The 24,878-nt window shown below is 54.5% G+C and overlaps 1 protein-coding gene across 8 annotated transcripts in view; it reads right to left on the bottom strand.

The window, feature by feature from the left end:
• Lingo1 (leucine rich repeat and Ig domain containing 1) overlaps window positions 1–24,878 on the bottom strand; it is a 181,200-nt gene that overhangs the window by 14,437 nt on the left and 141,885 nt on the right. For 6 of the 8 annotated variants that reach the window (XM_013112963.3, XM_040729781.1, XM_013112964.3 and 3 more), the window contains one exon: window positions 20,406–20,638. Coding sequence is in view for 2 of the 8 variants with exons in the window: in XM_013112961.3 (XP_012968415.1) it covers window positions 4,162–4,248 (87 nt within the window). In the remaining 6 variants the exon portion in view is untranslated. Of the gene's footprint in view, window positions 1–2,192; window positions 2,314–4,161; window positions 4,410–20,405; window positions 20,639–24,878 lie in introns of those variants that run through there. The other 2 variants (XM_013112961.3, XM_005069572.4) reach the window with 2 other exon arrangements.

Here is a 24,878-nt window from a genome sequence, read left to right on the forward strand (position 1 = left end):
ATCAGGATGTACAGAATAAATGCATGAATGGACAGGCTGCGGTGCCATCGTGTGTAAATCAGTGGGGGAACTTAGAGCAGCTAGGGGGAGGCTGCTTCAAGGAGAGAGCCTTTGGAGGAGGGCTGACAGACCAAACTGAGGGGGGATACAGGCATATGGGGAAGAACTGGTAGGGACAGAACAAAATATACTCAATGGTGGTGCTCTGGGAGGAGAGAGTCACACTTAGAAAAGCATGACCAAGACACTAGCCCACAGCCTTCTGCTCTCACAGCCACCTAACAGCGGCTCAGCGGAGCTATCACCAATACAGGTTCTCCTCAACTTTTTTGCTAAGCAACGGCCCATCCTGGAGGAGGATAGTGACCCTCTAGAATTCTGAGGGTTTTTTTAAAGCTATTATCTAGTGTAAGAAACGTGTGTGTAGAGACAGGAACAGAAGAGATGACCCCTAGGATCAAAGAGGACGGGGGGGGGGGGGGGGCAGGTGAAACAGTCTCTACATTCCATTCAATCTTGCAGGACCCCTCCCTCCACTCACAAAGCGTCAAACCTCAGCACACAGCACACACCCATCCCGTAAGAGCTGTTTCCTGAACCCTCATTCACTCCAGGTCTAGGGAGCAACACAATCTTGATGGGGCCCTACCCAAGGCCATCTCACACTCCAGCGAGGGCTGGGGGAGGGTTACATAGAAAACAGGAGCGCCCCGGGGGCCTGTCCTTCTTCGGCTGAGTATCCTCAAGGAGGCAGCTGGGTGTTGCCCTCAGATCTTCCGAGACCACGTCCCCTTTTCCTGGCACCTTCAGCGTGGCCCCAATGCCTTCTTCACCTCTCCCTTTCTGTCACCGCGGTCTTGCCTCCCAGCAAACCAGGTGCCAGCACCTTCCCAGGTGCTGAGAAGTCTGCACCCCTCTTGGTCCACACAAGGACAAAGGGCCAGGAGCAGAGAAACACCCACCCCCTCACCAGCGGTCCTTAATGGGTCCAGGGAAGCCCCAGGCTGTCTGCCTGCTTGGTGCCCTGGACTCCCCTGGCACCGAGGCTCCGTGCTGGAGTCGTTGGCATAATGACCAGCAGGGCTGAGCCCAGAACCGGGAACCAGGAGAGCCGGGCGCCCTCTGGCTGCCCAAGCCCAGCCAAGGACCGAGGAAAGGCTGGGCTCGCAGAAAGGGGCTGGCCCAGATGGTCCGACCCCCACCTCAGGCCTCCTGAACTCCCACCAACCAGGGCAGAGCTGTTCCCATGTTCCATGTGCCGGGGTCGCCACTCCACCCACCCATCACAGGGCCTTTGAGAACAAAGGGGAGGTGCCGCGACAGAAAGAGCTGGGCAGGGGCTGGGCAGGGACCCCCAGCGATAAGGGACCCGGGGGACTGCCCACCTGCCTGGCCCCACCCCTCCTCAAAGTGGGACCCAGCTGGAGAGAAACATCTTCTGGGGTGTCTTAGAGGGCAGGAGGCCCAAAGCCCACCCAAGTAGGGTGTGTTTGGGGACACACAGGAGGCCCTTTCTCACCTCCCGCTTCTCAGCAGGCTCCCACCTCCCACCCATTTCCCTCGGAGTGAAAAGTGGGGCAGGAGGGGGTGAGATGCCCGGCTGAAGGAAGACAAAGGGGAGCCCCGAAGGTTCCCGGGTCTTCCTCAACCGGACTCCCCCCTCCCCTGTCTTCCCCTCTCCACCTCCCTTTCACCCGGGAGGAGCCAGAAAGAGGCTGAGAAAGCTCCTGTGGAGAGAGAGAGGCAACCCAAGCTGGAGCCTGGGGAGAAGCTGCTCCCTAGCCGCGTCCCCAGCCTTGGCAGTGTTAGCCAGGGCTGGGGGGGTGGTCTCTGGTACACTGAAAGACTCATCCGGGGCTACGAGAGCCATATCCTCTGGGTGGCCAATGCCCAGAAAGGGAGGATGATGTAGGGAGCACCAGGGCAGTTATTGGAATGGAATGGATCTCTCCTTGACCACAGTCCCAGCTTGCCAACCCGGGATCTGTTAGGGCCAATGGAAGAGACATGGGAAAACCACTTGAAACTTGAGGATCAGGCCTGTGACCCCAAAGGGGGTCTGGGTGGCACAGGATGCCCTATGTAGCCCCAGGGTGTGTGTGTGGGGGGGTGAAGCCTGGGCCAACGGCAGCTCCCAGAGGCACACAACGCAGGGTTGCCGACTAGGGCTCGGCCACGGTGGAGGGGCTCACCTGCATCTCGGGCGCGCTGTCGGTCCGCTCGGCTCGGTCACCAATCGCATGTCTCTCTTGCCGGCGCGGCCCCAGCCCCAGCCCAGCCCCCCTCCTCCGTCTCCTCCTCCAACACCTCCGCCCGGTCCACGCGCCCTCGCAGGGCTGGCCGTCCGTCTGTCTGTCCCACGCGGGCGGGAGCCCAGCCGGGCCCGGGGCAGGAGCTCGGGAGTCGGGGGCGGAGGTCGCAGCCGCGGCGGGCTGAGGAGCTGGTGCGCTCAGGACGCTTGGCGCGGGCTCCGGGAGCCTAGCTCTGTCCCTCGGGCCGGCCGAGAGCCACCGCCGCCGCCGCCTCTACCGCTGGGGCCGGGGTCGAGGCCGGGCGCTCTCCGCAGCGGGGCCGGGGCCGGGGCTGGGGCCGGTGGGCAGCTGCCACGCATGCTGCTCAGAGCCCCGCGTCGGGAGGGGGGCCCGAGCGGCGCGGGTGGGGACTCCGCGCGCTCCGGGACCGGGACGGGTCCAGGTCCGGCCGCCGCCTGCCCTGCCGCCCGCTCCGGCTCCCACGCCGGCTCCCGCTCGGGCTCCGCGCTCTGCCGCGGCGTGGGGAGGGAGCGAGAGGAGCGAGCAGCGAGCCAGGGAGGGAGGAGGGACAGAGGGAGGGAGGGAGCTAGTGAGAGAGCGCAGGAGCCGGGCGGGGGAGGAGAAGGCGCGGCCGCAAAACCTGGGTGGGGGTCCTTCTTTCAGAGAACCGGGCGGAGATCGAGGAGCGCCCCAGCAGCTGCCCAGCGCCCAGGGGGCAGCGAGAGTGGCAGCGGGGTGCAGACGATGAGCTCTCCCAGGCCGGCGCCCCCCGTGCTCCCGCCCTGCACCATGCAGCGCCCCTCTGGGTCCCAGGCTCCGGCTAGTCTCAAACCATCCCGGCCTGCGGTATTCCCAGGGAGCGTGCACCCATTTGCGTGTGATTGTCTCTCTGGCCACATGCGTATGCATGTGAACGCGTGTATTCACACGTGTTAACTGGGGTCACTGCACACGACCGTGTGGACCGACACACACACACACGTGGACAGACCGGACTCCCCACCTGGACAGGGTTGTTTAGAGGACAGCGTGAAGAGGGTCAGGCTGTGCCCCCTCCTCTCGAAATGTCTGGGAGCCCCGGCCTCCCCGCCTGCCCCACTTTCTAGGGATCTTGGGGCGAGGCTCGCAGAACGGGAAGCATAGGAGGGCAGTGTGCAAGCCGAGCTGGTTTAGCGGATCTACCCGGAGGCCAGGTCTAGAATCTGCCTTAGCGTTCGGGTCCCCACCCCGTCGGGTTTCCCGTCCAGCAGAGGGCAGCAGGCCTCTCTGGCAGACTCCGGAAGGTGGCACTCCACCAACTAACCAGCAGAGGGCAGCACAGAGCCTAGGTCTGGGCTTAGGTATTCGCCTAACTCCCTAAAATAAATAACGAGTTTGGTAGATCCTGGCCTGGGACCATATCTTCAGATGGCCCCAAAGAATAAGATCTTTACATAGAGACCCAGACCCTTCTTGGACCACAGACACAGACTAGCCTGGCAGGGTGGCCTCAGGGTGGCCTGGCAAAGGCTGCGGAGCAGGAAGGCAACCCATCAGAACCCCACATCCTTCTACTGTACCCCCTTTTCCATCTGCTCGAAGCCAGATGCCCCCTAAAAGTACGCCAGTTTTATTGGAATAACCATCAATGAAGAGGCCCCTTCTCCCCGACACTCCTCCTAGCTTGTGGGGATGCCGGCAGGCAAGGAAGGAATCTGAGCGGGGAGGGAAGACGCCAGCCCAAGGCCTGTCCCTTTCTGGGGCGGACAAGGATCCCACTCCCAGTACCTCACTCGCCTCCCAAGAAGCCAGCCTGGAGATTTCGGAGACGCCTGGCTGGCCTGGAGAGGTCAACCCCGAGTCCCCACCCCCGGCACTGTCTTCATTTCCGCAGATCAACCTCACACACAGTCCAAAGAGTTGCACAAACCTGTTCCAGCGAAACCGACTCTGGATCCCTCTCAGCCTCACTGCCACACCACTGCTTGGGACATTCCTGCCTTTTGTCTATGTGCATCCTTATCTCAGGCCTAGCTAGAACCCCTTCCTCGCAGGTGTCGGCGATGCTCCACGCATCCTACATTCTTCTTCCAACAATCTCGGGAAGAGACAGTGTTACTCCCCTGTGACAGAAAGCAGGAACCCCAGGCTCAGAGAGGTTACGTGACTTGGCCACGGTCACACAGCTTGTAAACCGTGGAAAGGGAATTTGAATGGCTTTCCAGGGCTGAGTAAACCAGTGGGAGGCAGGCTTGGCAGAAGGATTTACTGGTAGGAGGGGAGGTGGGGCGGCCACACATGAGTCCCCTCCCTTCCAGCGCCCAGCGCAGGCGGCTCACGGGCCCCCCAATTCCGTGATCCTTGCACCCCCTTTCCAGTCTCCCCAGCTCCCCCACCCCGGCTGTTTGTGAGTTACGGGTGAGCTCCCGCCCTCCCGCGCCGCCTCCTCCCACAGCCCGACAGGAATAGACGCTCTCTAGCTCCTGCGTAAGGGCTCTGCCAGACCCGTTGCGGGGCGGGGGCGGGGGCGGGGGCTATTCCTGGTGCGGCGACTGACGCAGGCAAGGCGCGGCCACCGCAGATCTCCGCCCCCGACTCACCTGCTCCCTGCCTCAGTGATCTGGTCGGAGAAATGGGGGAGAGTCCATCCCCCCATCACAGTCTCCAGTTGCTGGATGAGGAAGCTGGTGTATCAGGCCGGGGTCTTGTGGTGCCCACCTACTCATCGACTCTTGGTGTCCTGGGGCGATGGGAATGACACCACAGCTACCTCAAAGCCTTACTCCTCCATTGTAAGCAGCAGCCCAGCTATCGGTTTCTGTTTGTCTCCTGAAGAAATGACCCCTCGCAGGTCCTCCATCTTACCCCAGCAGTGGAAGGGATGGGGAAGGAGGATTGGGAAGGGTTGGGGCATCACCGCCTGGAAGAAGCCTTTGAGGGTTCAACTGGGGTCTGGTCTCTGACCGTGCCATTCTGACCCCATAAGGGAGGAGGCTAACACTGGGGTCCCTCCTTAGCTAGATGTCTGGGGGGGGGCTCCACAGTATTCTCACGGGTCCCAGGGCCACCTGTGAAGCAGCAGATGGCCGACTTCTTTGCTACAACCAGAACTACATCTGTAGGCCTTTGTTGGTCCACCTCCTAGGTAAGCCTCTCTTCTGATTTCCATTGGTTTCAAGAGCAAATGAAGACCCATCTCTTCTATGTCTGCCTCCCTCCTAAGGCCAGACTTTAAGGCTTTAGGCAAGGCCTATCCCCCTGTTGCTCTGTTCTTCCACTAGGAGCTTCCAAGAGCAGATGGGAATGAAGCTGATCTTGGACCCCATGTACAATTAAGCAATCCTAATAATGTAGAAGCCAGTGGCTTCTGGAACTGGCCTTCTGTCGCCTGAATACTGGCCACAGAGCAGGGGCTGGAGCAAGCTTTTCAGGGCGTGTGGAGGAGGGACTCCTCTCCAAACCACATCACCCAATCTGTAAACCAGTTTCCAAGCTCTGTTTTCATTCTCATTTCAAGAATGGCATGGGTATCAGCTGTGGTGGCTCATGCCAGCAATCCCAGCACTCAGGAGACTGACTGGGGCACTGTGTGTGTGTGTGTGTGTGTGTGTGTGTGTGTGTGTGTGTGACACACAAGTTCCTGAGAGCCTACCTCATAATAAAATAAAAGGACAACAAAGAAGGATTGGAATTGCAGATCCCATCACACAAACGGGAAAGCGGAAGCTTGGGTGGGTTGTTGCACAGTCCACGTTTATTCTGCGCTCCAGAGGCCAAGCTGGGCTTTGGAGTTGTTTGTGTTCAATGTCCAAGGCCCAGCTACGTTATCCTCTCGTTCTTAGAGGCTGAGGCTTCAGGAGGCAGGGACCTAGCAGGGATAGGCTTCCCCTGAGGCACAGACTGGATGGTACACACAAGCTTGCCTCCCTGTCTGCTGGTCCTGCCTGCTTGCATCCCAGCAGCTCATAGGGTTTTACGATGATGGTTATTTCTGAAGGCACTTGAAATTAATGATGGCTCTAAAATGGCTGGGACAGCAGAGTCATTGCTGAGACCTCTAATTAGCAAGAAAAACGGAGCCGAGGAGTTCGGAGGCAGTGGAAGCTGGGTAAGCAGCAGTAGGCATGGAGTAGGGGGTGAGGGGTGAAGCCCACACTCACAACCTTTGGAGCTGGGTGCTCAGCGAACCTTGTATTCTGTTTTATGGCACATATTACCTTGCTGTGTGACCTTGAAGGGGAACTGCCCCTCTCTGGGCCAAAGTACCCTCAGTTACACACCAAGGCCTCAGGGTTCTTCAATGGGGACAGTGAGATAAGGTTTGATAGTTCCTTAGAGGGACATTCTAGGCTTCTAGAAAGCTAAGTTCTAAAATCAGGACCTTGGTTCCTTCCTGGAAGCTACAACCAGTTCACCCCATGCCCTGAAGCCTTTTACGCTGGGGTTGCTGAGGCCACTGGCATAATGAAGTCCTAGAGACACAGGCTGGAGAGAAGTGGATTGGGGCATGGCGGTTAATCCATAGGTCAGAGTCCTGTGATGGTGCATCTGTGAGGCAGACAAGGGAGCAGGGGCCCTCGGGAGCAGGATGCAAAGTGTCTGCTTAGAAGCAGCCTAGGGCCAGGTTTTGGCCTTTCTGGCCACAGGGTGCTCTAGGATCCCAGACAATCATTTCTCTGTTCACTCAGGGCTAAGGCTGTGGTCCCATTGCTGGAAAGGCTCCAAAGTGGGTGACACGCCACTGTCTAGAAGCAGGACAGTCAGCAGCCCTCAGTGGGTGGGGCATGGAACTAGGGCATCCAGGGGAGTTCAGGAGGCTCTCAGAAGCCTCAGCAGAAGCCCCGGCAGGGTTGGAAGGCTGCCTGGCCTGGATATAGCATCCATGGGGGCTGAAAATAAGAACTTTGTCTGAAGCCAATCAGTGGCTGCTCTGCCCACTCCAAAGCCCCCAAGAAAAGGCCCAATGATGTTCCTAACCTAGGCTTATCCTGGAATGGGGGAAGCCACAGAAGTGTTCTCTCCACTGGGGATAAAAAGATTAAATTGAGGGCAAAAGAGTATGAAAATATAAATAGCGATTTGTATAAAGGGACCACTCCCCAGCTCTTTGGGACCCTGGGCTCTGTGCTTGGCAGAGCAGCTGCTCCTAAGGGCCTGGGCTTGGCAATCCCCACGGAGCACACAAGGGGGAATTTGAGCTAATGCGTGCAAACAGGCAGCACTGTTAGCAAATCCATTCATTAAGCACTCATCTTGAGTTCCGATGTGCTAGAGACTTGTCTATTAACTTAGCTCAGAACCTGTTATTATCCGAGGGTTAAAGGCAGTGTAGCAGATTTAAAGGCAGTCAAGCAGCCTCAGGTTCTAGTTCTGACACTTGCTCTAATGGTTGTGTGACACCGGACAAGTCACTTTTCTTTCCAAATTTCAGTTGCCCTGCAATAGGCAGACCTAAGATGACTCCCAGTGGCTCTGCCTTCCAGTCTCCCACTGTGTCATCCCAACCCCCCTCACTGCAGATGACCAACTGATTCACCCCCACCCCTTCCCTGGTGTCCCAGGGCTATACACATGTCAAACAAGTACTCTAACCATTGTGCAATACCTCTACTCCCTGACTCACTTCTGATGGATAGAATGTGGCAGAAAGGACAGGATGTCAATACATACACATACATACATACATACATACATACATACATACATACATACATACGATACAGCTTCCATCTTAGATGTTCTCTCTTCATGGTTGCTTGTTTATTCTAAAGGAATCTGCTGCCATGCCACCAGCAGCCTTTCGGAACTTATGTTTCTAGTCAGCACCACAGGATCCAAGACCATGGAGTGAACACAGAAGCAGGTGTTCCTCAGTAGAGCTCTGGGAAGATCACAGCTCTCTGAATACCTTGACTGGAGCTCCTAGAGACCCCGAGTCAGAAATGCAACAGTACCTCACTTGGATTCCACACACACACACCCCAGCACCATCTATGAGGTCATATTTATGTGTTTTAAGCCACTGCATGTGGGGATGGCTTGTCACAAAGCGACATGTACCTAAGCCATTCTCCACCTGTTACGTATAGGCAAACATTCCTTGCTCCCACTATGGCTGGGGACTCGGGGAATAATTCAGACAAAGTGCCTCCTGTCAATGGGGTGAAGAACTGCACAGTAACTTGGTGACTCCCTGATAAGGTGGAAAAGGTGCATAGTCTGTTACTTAGCAACTCCATGCTGGGTACACATCACAGAGAGACAAGAAGACCAGTACAGAAAGATCCACCCCAATGTTTTTGTAACAGTGGGGGTCATAAGCATTGGATATACCTCTCGATGGCATTAAGATAGACAGAGTACATGTGATCGCACAATGGAATATCAAGTGATGATGAGGACAGACACAAGAGTCACACAAGTTGGCTCAGACGATCCCACAATGCAGTGTGGAGGAGCAAAGCAAAGATGCATACAAGGCGGCAGCCTTAGATTAAACTCAAAAGCAGACGACGATCTGAACACACACAGGAAAAGGACACACACAGGAGAAGGACACACACAGGAGAAGGACACACACAGGAGAAGGACCAGCACTTTGGGAGGGTGCCACTTCTCAGAGAGGGAAGGGCCACCCCACACCTTGTGCTCAAGTACCCCCCACAGCAACACCCTGCTCTTAACTGTGTTAATCGCTCACTCAGCAACTCGGTTGACCTCTCAACATCCCTACAGGGACCACCCTACTATTTGTTCTTCTGGAAGAAACTGAGGCACGGGGTCCCCAGGGAGATAACCCCGGGCTTTCAAATCCAGTGGGTACCTGGGGCTTAGCTCTCACTCTACTGTTAGCACAGGGAAGACATGGCCTCCAGCCTGGTTTTTTTTTTTTTTGGTCACATAGGTACTTTTCCTCCTCTTCCTAAATATGTAGGCTGAGATGTGGCAAAATCTTGATCAGTTAGTCTGTGGTATTTGTGGAGACCTCAAGCCCAGTTACTAGACCTGTGGGGGAAGCAAAACCAGGGAAGGGTGGACCCAAGAAAGTGGGAGTAAAGCCATCCAATTCAAGACAGTTCAAGTTTATGTGGGCTCAGTTCAAAGATACATCAAGGTTGAGGTAAAGGAATATGACAGAGCATTTGTGATATGATAAGCCCCATGTAAGCCTCAGCCACATCCATAGAGAGACTGTTGTCATCCCAAGTTAAACAATGGGGAAATAGTGTCAGAAAGGTTGAGCATCTTCTCCAACCCACACAGCAGACATGAGATCGAAAGGACATACTCTCACTCCATCCTGCCTGCCCGTCTTGTGATGGCATATAGTCGAGGGTCCAGGCTTTGCTGCCCACAGGGCTATCTCGGTCTAAATTAGGGAGAGTTGAGGGGATTTGGGAGGAAGGGGATCAACAAGGACAGACTTCCTGGGCAGGGATGAAGAGGCAGGTGCCTCAGTGGACTCCCTAATGACACTCAGCCACCCATCCTTCTATCCATCCACTGATCCACACACTTGTTCATTTATCACTCAACAAACATTTGCCACAGCTTTCTCTGTGCCTCCAGAGCCCATGGTCTAGCAAACAAGATTGGACTCAGTGTGATGCAGGCTGTGTTTGCACACACACAGAGCAGGCGCTGGGGAATCAGGATAGACATTCAGGAGGTGGTCGCGACCGGGCTAAGCCAAGGAACAAGGAGACAGTTATATGTACAGAAGTGTGGAGGCGTCCACAGAGACAACAAGGGTGCAAAGACCCCACCCTCGGGTGGGGAAGACCACTGCTAGCCAAGAAGAAGACTCTATGGGGTGGGAGTCTGAGTTACCACCACCTCTCTCAGTCTGCAGGCAGCTGAGTCCCTGGGCTATAGCAGCCCTGTGGGGCAGGCTGGGCCCTGCTCCAGAGGGATTTAGAGCAGGGGAGTTCAAACCATAACGGCGCGTGTAATTATGTGCAAAACTGAAGGAGGGCTACTTAATAATTGATGGTAGGAGAGAGTAAATATCGGCAGAGGCACCCGGCTGCATCGCCCCGTCCCGTCTGGCTGGGGCCCAGGGCAGCCGCCGGGCTGCTAATATGCCTATAAATTATTGAACTTATAAAGAAGAAAGCAGGTGTCATGTCATACCCATAAACAGCTTGTTAGCTAAGACTAACGAAGGGGCGGCAGGCCCCTTGGTATGGCATCAGCTCCCCTATCCTGACCATAGAGGGAACCAGAGGCAGAGAGAGGGTCCAGTTTGTCCTACATCCGGCCTCCCACCATCTGACCCGTGGCATCTGCCAGTGCTGAAAGGGGAGAGGAGGTCTAAAGACAGAGTCACGGGTGGGAGCTAGCCAAACCGTGGGCCGTAGGCAGACATGGCCGTGCACCTGCCTCAGGGGTTGAGGAGCCTGAGAATTAGGGTGGCCTACAGGGTGCACTTCCTAAAGAAGCCACTGTTGACTGTGTTTCCCCGGCAAACCACCTGCTCTCTCCGAGTACCTTTCCAGCTTGGTTGCCTGTGACTGTCTACCGTGGTAGGCGATGAGGAGGGGTCCTAGGAGTGTACATGTATGACATTCCTGGTGCAAAGCAGGCTTCAGGAATGGGTGCCCCTCCCCATCTACCTCCACTGCACAGAGCCTCCTAATTAGATCAGACCTAATGAGGCTTCCCTTTGCCGGGCTGTTTACGCTCCATTAAGACCCGAGTCCAGGACAGCAGCCGGGGAGGCACAGAGAAGTGGGGGACAGTGCCTGACTGCCAGCACCGGGCCCACTAGGCTCTACCATCCACAGGCATCTCATCCCAAGGAGGAGAGGGTGAGTGAAGACAGGGCCCTAGAGCGAGAGCTGCAGAATTGGCTCCCGGGAGTCTGATAGGTGCCCATGGTGTGCTAAGCTCTGTCGGGGGGGGGGCTCCCAAGTCCCCAGCTAGCCACCAGCAAATAGGGTGCAAGCCTGGCACACCTCTTGGATGATACAATTCTAACCCAATTCTGATATCCCAAAAAGGCATATCCCTCAAGTGGAGGGAAGAAGGAAACCCTGGAAGCTCTCACCAAATGAGCCTCAGGCTGGCTTCTCCTCTCTGAGGAGGAGGATCCTCTTTTGTGTTAATGTCTGTAGACTCAGTCTGTTCCCAATTTCTGCTATAGAGACCATACAGAGGCCCCATGTTCAAAGCCAGACAGCACGGAAGCATCTGGAGTCGGGGCCTCTCGATTCTCCCCGTGACAGCTGGACCTCAAACTTAGCCTTGGCCAGGTGTACAGCATGGTATGGTGGCAAGCCAGGATCTCCCTTCCTGACTGGCTATCCAGCCCATGCCCTGTGGGGTTGTGACAGGTTGGGGTGGTAGGAGTCTGTGCTATTGGCTGGGCTGGCATAGTCTGAGAAGCGCTGGGGGAATCCTCCAGGTGCAGCCCTCTCTGGACTTTAAGGACAGCTGTCTACCCTAAGAGGGCATCTTTAGTTGGGGACCACAGGTCATTTGTGAGTATGGGAACCCCGTCATTCTAATCTCCAAGCTTCTATCAAACTGAGTGGAGAGTGCAGAGAGATGTGGCAGAGTGGCCACCAGGGGGCCAGCAGGGCAGGGCAGACCCCTGGGCAGGAGCAGAGTGGCCACCAGGGGGCCAGCAGGGCAGGGCAGACCCCTGGGCAGTAGCAGATAGCCCTACATCCTTGAGTAGTGGAGACAGACATAGCCACAGGCCAGGGGAGACCCAGATCTCTGGAGTAGACTAAGGCAGAGGCAGCCTGGGGCAGTCTCCAGGCCCTCTTCCTTGTTCATCCAGACAAGACCTCGATGGTACTGGAGAGAGAAGCTGGAACATACATGAGATCAGGCCACACCCTGGGGCAGAGGCCACACGAACTCAGTGGCAGGAGGGAGGCCGGGGACCTCCTGTCTGCAGTCTCCATGGGATCTGCTCTGCCTGCACAAGTCTACCACCCCATCTACCAAAGCATTCATTCTATCCCTCCTGCTATAGGCAGTGGAGGAGAACCCCACCCGGTACCCAAGCCAGGTCCCACACCCCAGGAGTCACAGCTCTGGTCCAGAAGCAGCGAGCCAGAGAGAAATTTCCAGGGAGGCTGGCAGTGTTCTCTGGTGGGTTGAAGATCTTTCTGCATTCCACCTCAACCTCTCTAACATGGGATGGGGGTTGTTTGTCAATAAGGCAACGGTGGGTGAAATGACTGGGTGAAGCTTCTAGAACATGGTCTTTTCTAGCAAAGTTCTCAGATAGTTCTTTCTGTGCCTGCCTTGTTTAATCTCAGCATTTGCTCCAGCAGGTCCTGAGACCCCATGAGATGGCCTGTCCTGATGGTCCTGAGACCCCATGAGATGGCCTGTCCTGATGGTCCTGAGACCCCCAGTGAGATGGCCTGTCCTGATGGTCCTGAGACCCCAGTGAGATGGCCTGTCCTGATGGTTCTGACCATTGGAGCAGGTCCAACACACCTCACCCTCAGGAGGATGAGCCACTATGAGCAGGAGGCCTGTGTGAGCTGCTCTGTGGGTATCTAGTTTGGGGATGTTTTGGGGACATACCTGTGCTGTGTTGTGGGCCTGTGTGCCATGTGTCAGGGTGCAATGCAATGTCTGTCATTAGAATTGGGGAAGGTCAGCAGTAGACCTTTCTATGTCTTCTCTTCTTTAAGGCCCATCAGCCATGGGCAAAAGCTCCTAATCTCCCATGTAGTGTCTGCCCTCTGGTCAGAAGAGAGCAACAGCCACAGGCAGCACCCTTTGTCCATCCCTGACTGCCTACTTGTTCCAAGCCCCACTGCATGCATGAGGGCAGGTGAGGGAGGGAGGGTGTCCTGATTCCAGGGATCCCAGGGGAAGACCCAAGTAACGTCTTCCTCTTTCTGTCCCTACCCCCTACTGAAAAATGAACTTGGCATTAATGGGCAGAAGAGAACTATCATCCTACAGGTCCATTCGTGAGATAATGGAAAATGGGCCTCAGAGCAGGGTTGAACGCAGGGGCAAGCTGAGGCCTAACCATGCTCATTTGTTTGTTTGTTTGTTTGTCTGTCTGTCTGTCTGAGACAGAGTTTCTCTGTGTAGCTCTGGCTGTCCTGGAACTCACTCTGTAGACCAGGTTGACCCTGAATTCAGAGGTCCTCCTGCCTCTGCCTCCTGAGTGCTGTGATCAAAGGTGTGTGCCACAATGGCAGGCTCCTAGCCATGCTCTTACTGGCCACTTTGAAACTAAGGGAAGATGCAGTCATGAAGAGGAAGGGGAGCATCCATCTCACGAAGAGAGATGAAGGGACTTGCTTTGGAGAAACCAGGAACCATAACAAGCCCTGCCCCTGGCAACTGTCATGGAAGTTTGAGCTTGGACAGAGGTTCCCTGGATGGGACCCTCCTCATGAGCACCTCGTATGGACTAGGGGGCAGCCTGAGATTTCAGACCCCAACAAGGCTCCCTGTAGTTTCAAATTTAAACATGGGTGTGCACACTGAGGCGGTGTGTTCACACCACCTGCTGGGGTGTGAAACCAGCCAGAAATACCTGTGCTGTTGTGGTAGCTCAGCAGGCAAGTGGGGAGACAGGCCTGGTATGCCCTCAGGAAGCCCAGTGACTCAGACTGCATCCCACCCCACCCCCTGCCCCTCACATCCAGACACCCTTCCTCCCATGCACATAGTCTAAGAACATGCTTATCTAGGAGCCTCAATCCGTCTACCCAGGGCAGAGTAGGGAGGCTGCCTCAGACAACTCAGGGGGCCAAGGAGGTCTGTAGTAAGGATCCCTGGCTGTGGGCTTGAAAGCAGGAAGTTGGGGGTCAAAAGGGCCCCGGCACACAGTGGGATGGGTGGGATTGACTGAGGACTCACTCATCACTCTCCCAATAGTCACTTAAATGGTGGGTAGGCTTCATGGCTACTCATCCACCGGTGGCCAACTCTTTGCACTTCAGTCTGGCTGTGATATTTTCACATCGATGAGTTGGAGGTGGTGAGGGGTGTCTGTGTGTGTATCATACTTGGAGATAAATACCAGCTCATGTCTGAAGCATAGCAAGCAGACAAACACATCTGGGGTTCCTATCCCAGCTCCATGCCTGCTGGCCCCATACAAGTGCATGGTTGCTGCCTCTGAAGGTCCTCCCTGTGTGCCTTTCTCCTTCCGTACCCGGGATGTCTCACCAGTCCTGGAGAACTGACTTCAGACCCACTTTAGAGGGCTTCAAAAGCTTTCCTTAAGTCAGTGGCTAGCTCTGGGGATGGGCAAGTAGTCAGGGAGTCTTGCTGCTAAGCTCTTCTTGTGGTGGGCTTTGAGCATTCTTACTGGGGTGGGGAGCTGGGGAAGCTTAGGGGTATAACATACCAAATGTTTCCTCAGATACCCCCTTCTATCTGAGGACCCAGGAGGCCCTAGCACAACCCCTGCTTGAATGAGTAAATGCACATGAGGACCTCAGTTTCCACATCCACCTCTCCTGCCTGCCTCCCATAGCAAGGTGACAGAGAGGACATCTGTATGAGTTTGCTGAGGGAGCAAGGGGACAGGTTTCCAACTGCAGACTCTGTCACCTTCCAGCCCTATTGATGAAGTAGTGAGTAATCAAGGCTCTGGCCATCCCCATGTGTGCTGTAGTTGTGTGTCTATGAAACATTCGTGAGCCAGGCACATGACCCGGAAAAGACCTCACCCGGACACACAGCCCTCAGCTCCACCCCATAGTAGCATGTAAGGGGGACACCCACCTGGGCACATACGTGCACCTAGAGACTAGCACACATGTGGTCTCACTCTGTTTCTATCCCTCCAAGGAGTCCTGCTTCCCAGCATTCTGCTGTCATGGCAACCAGAGAGCTAAATGGGAGGGGGTAGGGGTTGGGAAGGAAGAAAAAGGGTTGAGGGACCTAGCTGTGGCTTAGAATGAAGCTGGAGGCTTAAGTTCCTCTCTCTTCTTTCTATCACAAATATGGGTCACACCTCTGTGGGGAGTGGCAGGTGATACAACTGGGTACAACTGCTTCCAGGATAGCTCAGAGGCCACCAGCCCGCTGTCCTGGGAGTCCACACCACACCTAGAGAAACCAGGCATCTCCTTGATGAAGGCTGGCATAGGAGAAACCCCGTCCATTGAGCTCCCAAGGCTGCTCTGTCCATAGGGAAAGGCTTGTATTTAGTGTTGGTAGGGTCAGCAGATGACCAGGGAAGGGTATGCTCTTCTACACGGGGCCAGAGGGCAGACAGTGACCTTGGGGGCACTGCCAGGCCTTCAGTCTGTGCCCTCAGGTGCTACGGCCCAGTTACTGCCAGGGCAGTAACTCCTCATGCTTTCCTCAGTCCTAGGAAGGTGTGCTGGCGTCCCTACCACATAGTGAGGAGAGGCATGGGGAGGCAGGGGAGTCACCCAAGGTCACAGAGGAGCGAGTGACAGTCAGGGAACTTATCTCTTGAAGAACGCAGGGACCCAGCCCCTTGTGGCCTAACTACCTGTATTACTGACATGGAGCTAAGAGGCCAGTCTCCCCAGTGGCCATGCTAGTAGGCGTCCAGAGAGGTAGGCAGGGTAGGGATGGCCAGCTAAGAACACCAGCCCCAAGCTCTCAGTCTGAGGCTTGTCTATGCCAGACCTGGCCGGCTGGTACCGGGAGTGAGAGCTGAGGGCACCCAGGTTTATTGTGGCAGCACAGGCCAGAGCAGAAGAGCATCCGATAGGCAGAGAGTGGTCAGAGCTACGAGGAGGAGAGAGGGAGTCCTGCAGGGAGGAATCCAAGGAGCCTGTGGGAGCGATGGGACCCAGCCTGCAGAGTGAGGAGGAGCAAGAACGAAACGGGAAGGCTGGAAGAGCCCAGTTTGAACAAGGCCTGTGGAGGGGCCATGATGGTCCTGACTGGGTCTAGAGGCTGAGTAAGCATGAATGTTCTCCACAGGACCTCCCCCAACTCACGGCACCTCTCTAACTCCATGCCAGGTGGGGCAGGATGACTCACAAACACAACGACAGTGCTGGTGGTGACATGTGTCTTTTTCCATTAGTGAGGCCTTTGAACCCAGGTTCCACAGGGCAGGCACACTGGTGGCCATGGATCCCAGCAGCTGCCGGGCAAATGGCAGTGTTGCTGAACGCTGTCCCAGGTGGCCCAGGAAAGGAAACCTTGTACTCCATGCTGCCCGCCCCATGCCCTTCCCTTCGGTCTGTCCTCCCCCACCCCACTTTCCCGTCTCTATCATTGTTCCTGTATTTTCAGCCCTCAGCACTTTTCCTGAAAGAGAACAGCTGGGCTGCTGGAGTCACAGAGGAAATATTTTTTTGACTACTTTGCAGATTCCCCTCCTCTATGAAAACTGATGCCACCATTGCAGATGGATTGACAGACAGACAGGAAGGTGTCTGTTTCCCTGTCTCCTCCTGGGGCTCTGCTCTGGGAAAGGAATGGTGGTAGAGGGGGAGGGGCTTGGTATTGGGTCCTTCAGAGCATCATCAATCCCATTTTACAGATGAGGAAGCTGAGCCCCAAGACCACCTAGATACAGTAGCCATGAGTTTACATCCACACAAAAGCAAGCATTTAAGGCAAGCACAGCGGCTGATGTGAACATGCAAAGGTCCCGAGTGAGACGCATTGTCGGTGACACTTGGCAGAGAGGAAAACAAGGCTCAAATGTGCACATGGCTATTCTGAAAGATGTCCCTCCCTCCCTAAGTGAGACTGGATGTCACAGTTTCCCACAGTCTTACACTGGGGTTAGGCTACATCCCACACTGACTGATTGCTGTAGTGTGCCAGGCCTGACCTTGAATTCTAGGGCCTGAGGGGGAGGGTGCGCAGAAGGCCAAGCCTATCTCCTCAGCCTCTGGTCACCCCCTTTGGGTCTCAGTGACCTTACTGTGAAGAGGGGAGCCAGGGTACACTGAGTCTCAGAGAACAAGTAAAATGGGTTGAGCCACAAGTACAGTGTTGGCCTGCCTGTGCCCCTTCCCAAGGGGTACTCTACCTAATCGTGCGGGATTGCAGATCTAAGGCAGGGGCCTGCTGCTCTGGAGTCCTAGTGTGCTCCCCATTCCCCTGCTAAACAGAGGGTCTGAAGAGAAGGACAACAGAGACCAGACCTGGCACTTAAACCTGCTGTCACCACTAATGTCCCCAGAATACTGAGCAGTTTCTGGACCCCCTACAGGGCTATAGGCTCTCAGTCTGCACCCACTATTATAGGTCTTTGTATTGGGGTGTGTGTGTGTGTGTGTGTGTAGGTCAGAGGTCAGCCTCAGGTGTTGTTCCTCAGGTGTTGCTTACCTTGTATTTTGAGACAGGGTTTCTCATGGGTCACAAGGCTCACTGTCTCTGCCTCTCTTCCTTTGGGAATGTGAATATGTACTTCCATGCTAGATTTTTTTTTAACGTGGGTTCTGGGGATTGAACTCGGGTCCTTGCAAGCACTTTACTGATTGAGCTGTCTCACTAATCGTGTGGTAGAGCTTGATCTGTGCAATTACATTCCAAAGCTAGGAAGGGATAAGAGCATGATTCAATGAAAGAGAACATGCCTAGCATGGGCAAGACCCTGAATTCAGTCCTCTACACTGAAATAAAACAGCAGCAGCAGCAGCAACAACACACACAGACACAGACACACACAGACACAGACACAGACACACACACACACTCGTGTGTGTGAGGGAAGTAAGTGCCTTCAAGATACATCTGAAGAATTTCCCTCACTTGGAGCAGACATGGGAATTACAAGGACAGAGGTCTGCATTTTCTCTAGACTCAGAACCCTCCTTGGCTGCCCAGTGTGTAAGTGTTTTAACCACACAGTGGGCATGCTTTTGACCAACATGAGGCCTATGAAATTGCTCATGAATCTAAAACACAGACAGACTATGTGGTGATGCCCATGTTTAACATCAGTGCCATTCTTCAGTATGACAGAGGGGTCAGCTAAAAACCTGTCGCTTGGGAAGAACAGAAACCAGGGCACAGCCAAGGAAGGACTGAAGGGCATGGAGTGGGATGGTCAGAGAGCAAGCTGGGGATAGGTAGTTGCTAAGTGCTTGGCCAGCTGGTCCCAAAGCATGGGTGCAGAAGGTTCCAACGGAGAGGTCAGAAACCAAGGCAACCAGGAGGGTGGTAAGGGCTTTGTGGGGTTCCCTGGGTGTTGCAGCTCCCAACACTGCTCATGGTGGGGCAAGGGGAAAACAAGGAGGGCAAAAGAAAGGTTTGGAAGGTTTAGTTCCAGCCCTGCTTAGACATCAGGTAACCCTGTCTACTCATAGACAACCATAGAGATGAGGGCACCCGTATGGGTCTGCATGATATTAGACAGGAGACTTGTTTGATAACTGTAAAGTTCAGACAAAGAGAAGGGTCATGCCTGCCCTGTAGCTCTGCTGTTGAAGCACCAGGAGGCCAACGTGCTGTTTCCAGTGTGGGGTGTAAACAAGTGCTGTGTGTGTGTGTGTGTGTGTGTGTGTGTGTGTGTGTGTGTGTGTGTGTAAGATCGAAGGCTCTTGGAGGCCATGCCATTGAACCTAAAAGTGAGGGAAGATTTCAAGAAAATCTTAAGAGCCAAAAAAGAAATTAATATGTGTCAAAAGGAAAAGGGAAGCTTAAATGGCTCCCAGGTGGGACAGAGAATAAAAGAGTCCTGGCTGTTATTTTTTGATTGTCTCCATGCTGGGGAGACAGGCAGAGAGTCACCATGGCAACTCTGGGCATCCAGCAGGGGGCAACCTGGACCCTGCAGGCTCTGTGAGTCAGCCCATTGGAGTTGAGAGGCTAGATCTGGGTCCAATCCAGGCAGGACCTTTACCCTGAATCCCATTTTCCTCCTGTTCTGGAAGTCGCTTGAAAGGTGGGAAAAGGACAGACAGGAGTTGTGCAGTGGTAGTCTCAGGGTGGGGCACAGTAAAGGCAGACGGAACGGTTGTCACAGAGAGAAGAGAGGCCATGTGTGGACAGCACAGAGGATGGGATAAGGGGAGGTGATGAGCAGGCTGTGTGTACAGGCTTGGTTTTGGTAGCTGTCCTCAGCCACCCTGAGCCTCTGCTGAGCCAGTGTTCCCTGGGCTGAATCTAGAATACATTTAGCCTCAGTGGTGGGCTCCACAGGCCAGGGTCAGCCAGAAAGATGCATGGAGAAGGAAAGCTTTCATTGGAAAACCAGCTCTGGTAGATCCACCCATGCAGGGACACTCATACACAGAAGCACTTCTTTGTCTGCCTGTGCAACTGCACATATGCATACGGACATATGAAGGCCTGAGGCTGGTGTCAGGGGTCTTCCCTGACTGCTCTCCACCTTACTTGTCGAGGCCGAGTCTTTTAGTTGAATCCCAAGGTTGCCCATGTCTAACCAGATGGCTTGCTCTGGGGAACCAGGGAATCTACAGGGATTATGGCCTTCTCGTGGGCTCTGAGGATTTGGATTCACTCTCACACTTGCATAGCACAGAGCTGCCTCCCTAGCCCCACAGAGGCCTTGTTTTGGGAACAAACTGAAGGAAGAGTGAGCTCTCTGTTTGTGGATTGCACCTGCAAGCTCTGCCTCTGGCACCCCTGCATCCCAGGGCGTGACAGTCAATCAATACGTTCTGAGTAAGTGAATGAATGACAGAGACTGAATGAACAGCATTCAGAAAGCTGCATGGGAACCTGGGAGGCAGTTAACACCTTCTCTCCGCTAATTTGCAGCCTGGTATTGAAAGAGCTAAACAAGCTAATGAAACCCAACTGATCTAAAAATGGCAGGTGATAGTGTTGCTGGGAGGCTAAAGGAATCTGAGAGTTGCATGACCTGGGCCATACCCAGAAATATGAACAAGCAAGATCTAGAAAAATGGCCCTGACTCCTTTTGAAGATCAAATAACCAAATCCTAAATGTGTATCAAGTTGTGGTTGGTACTGGGACCATCTTGACCCAGGGTTTCTTTCAGTGATGATTAGCACTGACAAGCAAGGACCCCGATGCATGTGCTCCCTCCCTCTCTCCCTCTCTCTCTCTCTCTCTCTCTCTCTCTCCCCCTCCCTCCCTCCCTCCCTTCCTCCCTCTCTCTCTCTCTCTCTATTCTTGAAATCACATCCCAAAAACAGCTTCAAATGGAGAGCAAGCACACCCAAGCTTCTGTATGCTTGATCATCAGAATTCACCCAAATAAAAGATGGTGGCATCAGTCTGGTCAGTGCCATGCTGGCATCTTTACCTGATGAACTAGTTAGTTCTGTCCAGTCTGTGTCCAGGGAAAGGGGCTTGGTGTTTTTAGGTCTTGAAGTCTTCGGGTCTCTGGGTTGATCCTCAGGGATTCTGGGCTGAGGTTGAGCAAGAGAGGCCTCAGGATGCTTCTTAAATTCTGGAGAAGTCAGGGGAAGCCAGAGTGGAAAATCCAGAATCCATTTCTCCTTCATGCCAGATCCCAGAGGGAGGCTCACGTGACCCCTGAAAGGCAGGCACAAATAGACCAGGGAGTCAGCCAGTGTGAGGATGGATCATTACGGACTTCAAGACTTGATGGGACAACAGCATCCCTCACAGGGCCACTGTGGGGATCAAACAAGAAGGCAGACACCAAGTGCTCCATCAATGGAAAGTGCCAGAGGAGTTGGTTCTACTGCTGCTGCTGCTGGGGATTCATTGTGTAGAAGGGGGTCTAAAGAGGATATTCGATGCTATAAGGAAAACAATATATGTATTTACCAGAGGGAGAGAGAGAGAGAGAGAGTCGCACAAACCAGGAGTTAGAAGCGTGGCTGGCTTCCAAGAGAAAAAAGGGAGGTTCCTTTTCCTTTCACTTCCTTTTATATCTACCTGTGCCAGCTTTGTGGGGTTCATTCCTACAGGGGTCTCATCCCAGAGTCCCTGTGAACTCAGAAGTGCACTGTGAGACAGTGGTTGATAGTTAGTTCTCTCTTCTCAAACCCACCATCTCCTGCCTGTGGCTGCAGCTGGGGAAGGCATGTGGAATGCGTGTGAGTGTGAGTATGTGTGTGTGTGTGTGTCTAGAACAACTAAATCATTTCCTCTGGGTGATGTCTGCCACTCATCTGCCACAGAGGCTCAGTCTCTGTGCTCCATGTCTGAGTTCCTGTGGGACAGAGCAGGCTCTAGCACACAGGGTCTGGCCAGTGAGGAAAGGTCAAAGGCAGGGAAGATGGGTAAGGCCCTCAGAAGCCTAAGGTCAGAGGTGGGGATGGAGACTGAGCATATTTCTGATGGAAGACTGAAACCCAAAGAGAATGGTCTGCCCAAAGCCACAGCCCTGTGGCTGTGCTCGCAGGTCTAGAGGCACGGTGGCTTTGGATTCCAGGTGTCTGGAAACCCGGTTTTCTGTTCTGCCCATGTGGGCTTGAGTGCTCCAAAGCCCCAAGTCATTGTTCCTTCCCACCCTTCCTCACACACCAGTCCCTCTTCACTCACTGACCTTAAACTCTAAGGCAGACCTATGCCAGGGAGGGTGCTGTCTTCCTGTGAATTGAGAGGCAGGTCCCCAGCCAAGTGGGCTACCCAGACCCCCTAGGCCCTGGTGGTGTTGAATGGAATCGGATTTACTGTTCGATTGCAGGAGATGTAATTTGATCTGGGTCTTATGAAGTCCTTAATAGAGTTAAGGTATTACAAGGATCTGCTGCTTTTTCATTTGTTAAAAGAGGTTCTGAGCTGGAAAAGGAATTCAGCAGACTGAGGCACCTGTCTGTTCTTCCTGCCCCAGCTGCCATCATGCCATACCCTGGGGAAGTTGCCATCTGTCTCCATTCCAAAGCTAAAGGTCTTCATCTCTGAAGTAGGGGTTGTCAATGTTGATGCTTTATCTGAGGGACATGGCCAGGACAGGGAAGTGAGGGAGGTGGGTCCCCTTGGAGTTGGAAGCCCAGGGGAGAGGAGCTCCCATTCATTAGTTCACTCAATGCTCACGGCATCCCTGTGTGGCAGGTGCCTGAGGCCATCATGAAGAGATGTTTACCAATTCTCTAGGTGATTTTTTTCTTTAAGCATGTGGTTAAGAATTGTACCTCCTTGTCCCTTTTGGAGTTACATGTGGCTCATGACATGCTTTGACCAAGGACGTTTCAGTGGAAGTTACATGAGTCACAAGAGAAACTGGCCATGCTTCTTCCTGCTATCATGGCAACTGGATATGCATGTTAAAATAGTGCATAGCCATCAGCCTGGGGTCTTGAGTGACAACAAGAACCAGCTAATCCATGTAACAGGCTGAGAAAGGAGCTGGTGTTGTTTGAAGTCTCAGGAGTTTAGTCGTCTTGTTGACTGGTATGGGGCCACTGTGGCCCCCTTTTCCGGATGGGGAAATGGAGGTTGAGAAAAGTTTAACAACATGCTGTGGGAGCCAGGATGAGTAAGCAGTCAGGACAGGACTCGGTCGCAATCCATGTGATGCCAGCACCATGTCCTTTTCAAGCTGGGCTCTGGTGCCTACACAGAGGTGGTCAGGCAGTGTCCCTAGGCAGTGGGCACAGGTTCTGACACTGTCCTCATCTCCTCATCTTCTACTCTTTCCGAGCACTTTGCCCTGCAGCCTCCACAGTGGTCTGCTGGAGATGCATGATGGTGAGGTCTGAAGGTCAGAGGTCAGAGGTTGGACACCCTAACAGTGCTGCTCCTTAGAAGGGTGACTCTGATGAACTGCAAGTCTTTTCTGAGCTTCAGTCCATTTAGGTGTCAAATACTGCCACCCCCCCCAGTTATTTCAGGAACTAAGTGAGATTTTGGCACACAGTAGGCCTTCACACCCAGGCTCTGTTGCTACCAGAGGCGGGTCCACTGCCCCACCTCTCTATCCCACGGCTTTATGGGAAGGAAGCCAGGTGTCCCTCCTTTGGAGTCCTTGGGCACACTTTCATCTCATGGGCCCTGGAGACTGGGCAGCAGTGTGGTCTGACCTGCCTCATGCCTGGAGAAGTGGGGTGGGTCACATCTGGCTCTCTGCCCCAAATTTCCTACCTGCTGGTCACCTCACTCTTTCCCCTGCCCGGGCAGTTCCTCCCAGGGCTTGGTCATACCAGGCCCCACACCACATCCCGATCCCGGTGGACACTGCCTCTAGGATTGGGGCCCTGTCTCTAATTGGCCTGTTGCTGGAGCCATGTCCTGGACTGTCACATTGTCACAGAACGACCTGTGCTTGGGCCCTCCCCAGGGACACATGAAGCCCCAGGGTTGGTGCTGTTAGCCCATTGCAGGTTTTAACAGCGTGGCCTGCGTGCTCCACTTCTATGTGTTTCCTATGCCACTTTCACCAGCGCTGAGCAAGCAGGGACAGGAATGAGAGAGTGCAGGCCTCAGGAAGGGTCCAGGGAATCGACAGAGGCAGCAGGCAGGAGGCAAGGTCATGTGATCTAGGGAAAATTTTACTCAAGGCCAGAACTAGTGATCAGGAGGGACCCGAGACCCTGCTTTGGCCCTGGGCTGAGCCCACGGGAAGAGTGGCCCCTGACCCATCCTCAACAGCCGCAGACAGCCAGCTGCGCCTTCCGAGCAGTCAGTCTGACTCCGCTACCCTCCCTCCTCGCCTTCTTCCACCCCCTTCCCCTGCCCTTTTTCCCTTCCTAAAAACACAAAGAAATGGGATTCAGAAGCCTACACTGCCTGCAGAACATGGTTCAGCCTCCCAAAAGAGGAAATGCCAGTGTGCGGGTTCTCATGGCAACTCCAGCTCCACCCCCTGCAGCCGCCCAGCGCCCATATGGTGAGATTCGAGCAGGGCGCTTTGACTCAGCCGGCCCCGGGTCCGACTGGGGCTGCCATGAGGGGCACGTTGGATCCCTCAACTGCCCTTTGGCAGCCCGTGCAGGGTGCCAGGATGTGGGCAGGTACACCGGAGCTGCCTCAGCAACAAGGAGGACTCTGTGGCCAGTAATGAGCTGGTGCTTTCCAAGGTGGGGCTCACCTGCCTCTGCCTCTGCCTCTGCTCTCTAATGTAAGCCCTGGGCTTAGCGAGTTCCTGATGAGGTATTGGAAGGGCACAGGGAACAGAAGTGGAGCCAGGGGCTATTTCTCTTGTCCCTGGCAATGGCGCCATAATCACCTGCCCCGCCCCCACCAAGCAATGGGAAAGGTGCCCAGAGCCCCGATCTCTGAACCAGGGAATGAAGAGGCAGCTCAAGCCTTAGCTGAGATGTCCTAGGGCACCGCCCTTCCCTAGCCCCAAACCTCCCATGCCCACCAGGGCAGTGCTTGCCAGCCCGCCTTGTAGACAACCCTGCTTTTCCAGGCCAGCTGGCATTTCCATGACTAATGTAGTGGAAACTAGTGCCAGGGTTGGGGACTGCAGGGCTGGTGGCTAAGGAGCAATCTTCCAGGGCTTGGCACCTGCCCTGCATACTTTGCTTGGTTCTGTGGAACCAAAAACAGAAGAGAAGCAGCAAGTCCCAGGTACTTTCCATCTCCTCCTCACTTGACCCCAGAGTGGCCTCCTCAGACTTCAGCTAGCCCTGGGCTAGCTGGGTGGGTGTGGCAGAATGGTAGGAAGAGGTATGAAGGCTGATCTATCTGCATCCATTCTCTCTGGAGGCTAGGAACCCCGAGCTTTCCGTTTGAAGTCAACTTCCTTATTTCTCACCCTGCTAGCAGACATTTCTATGCATGTCAGAGCCAGAGAACCCCAAAGGCGGTGGACCAGACCCTACAGGAGCACAGGAGTGGGTCATAGGGTGTAGAAATT

This window comes from Mesocricetus auratus, unplaced genomic scaffold (genome assembly GCF_017639785.1).
Source record: "Mesocricetus auratus isolate SY011 unplaced genomic scaffold, BCM_Maur_2.0 Super-Scaffold_100022, whole genome shotgun sequence".
In the NCBI taxonomy this organism is placed as follows: Eukaryota; Metazoa; Chordata; class Mammalia; order Rodentia; family Cricetidae; genus Mesocricetus; species Mesocricetus auratus.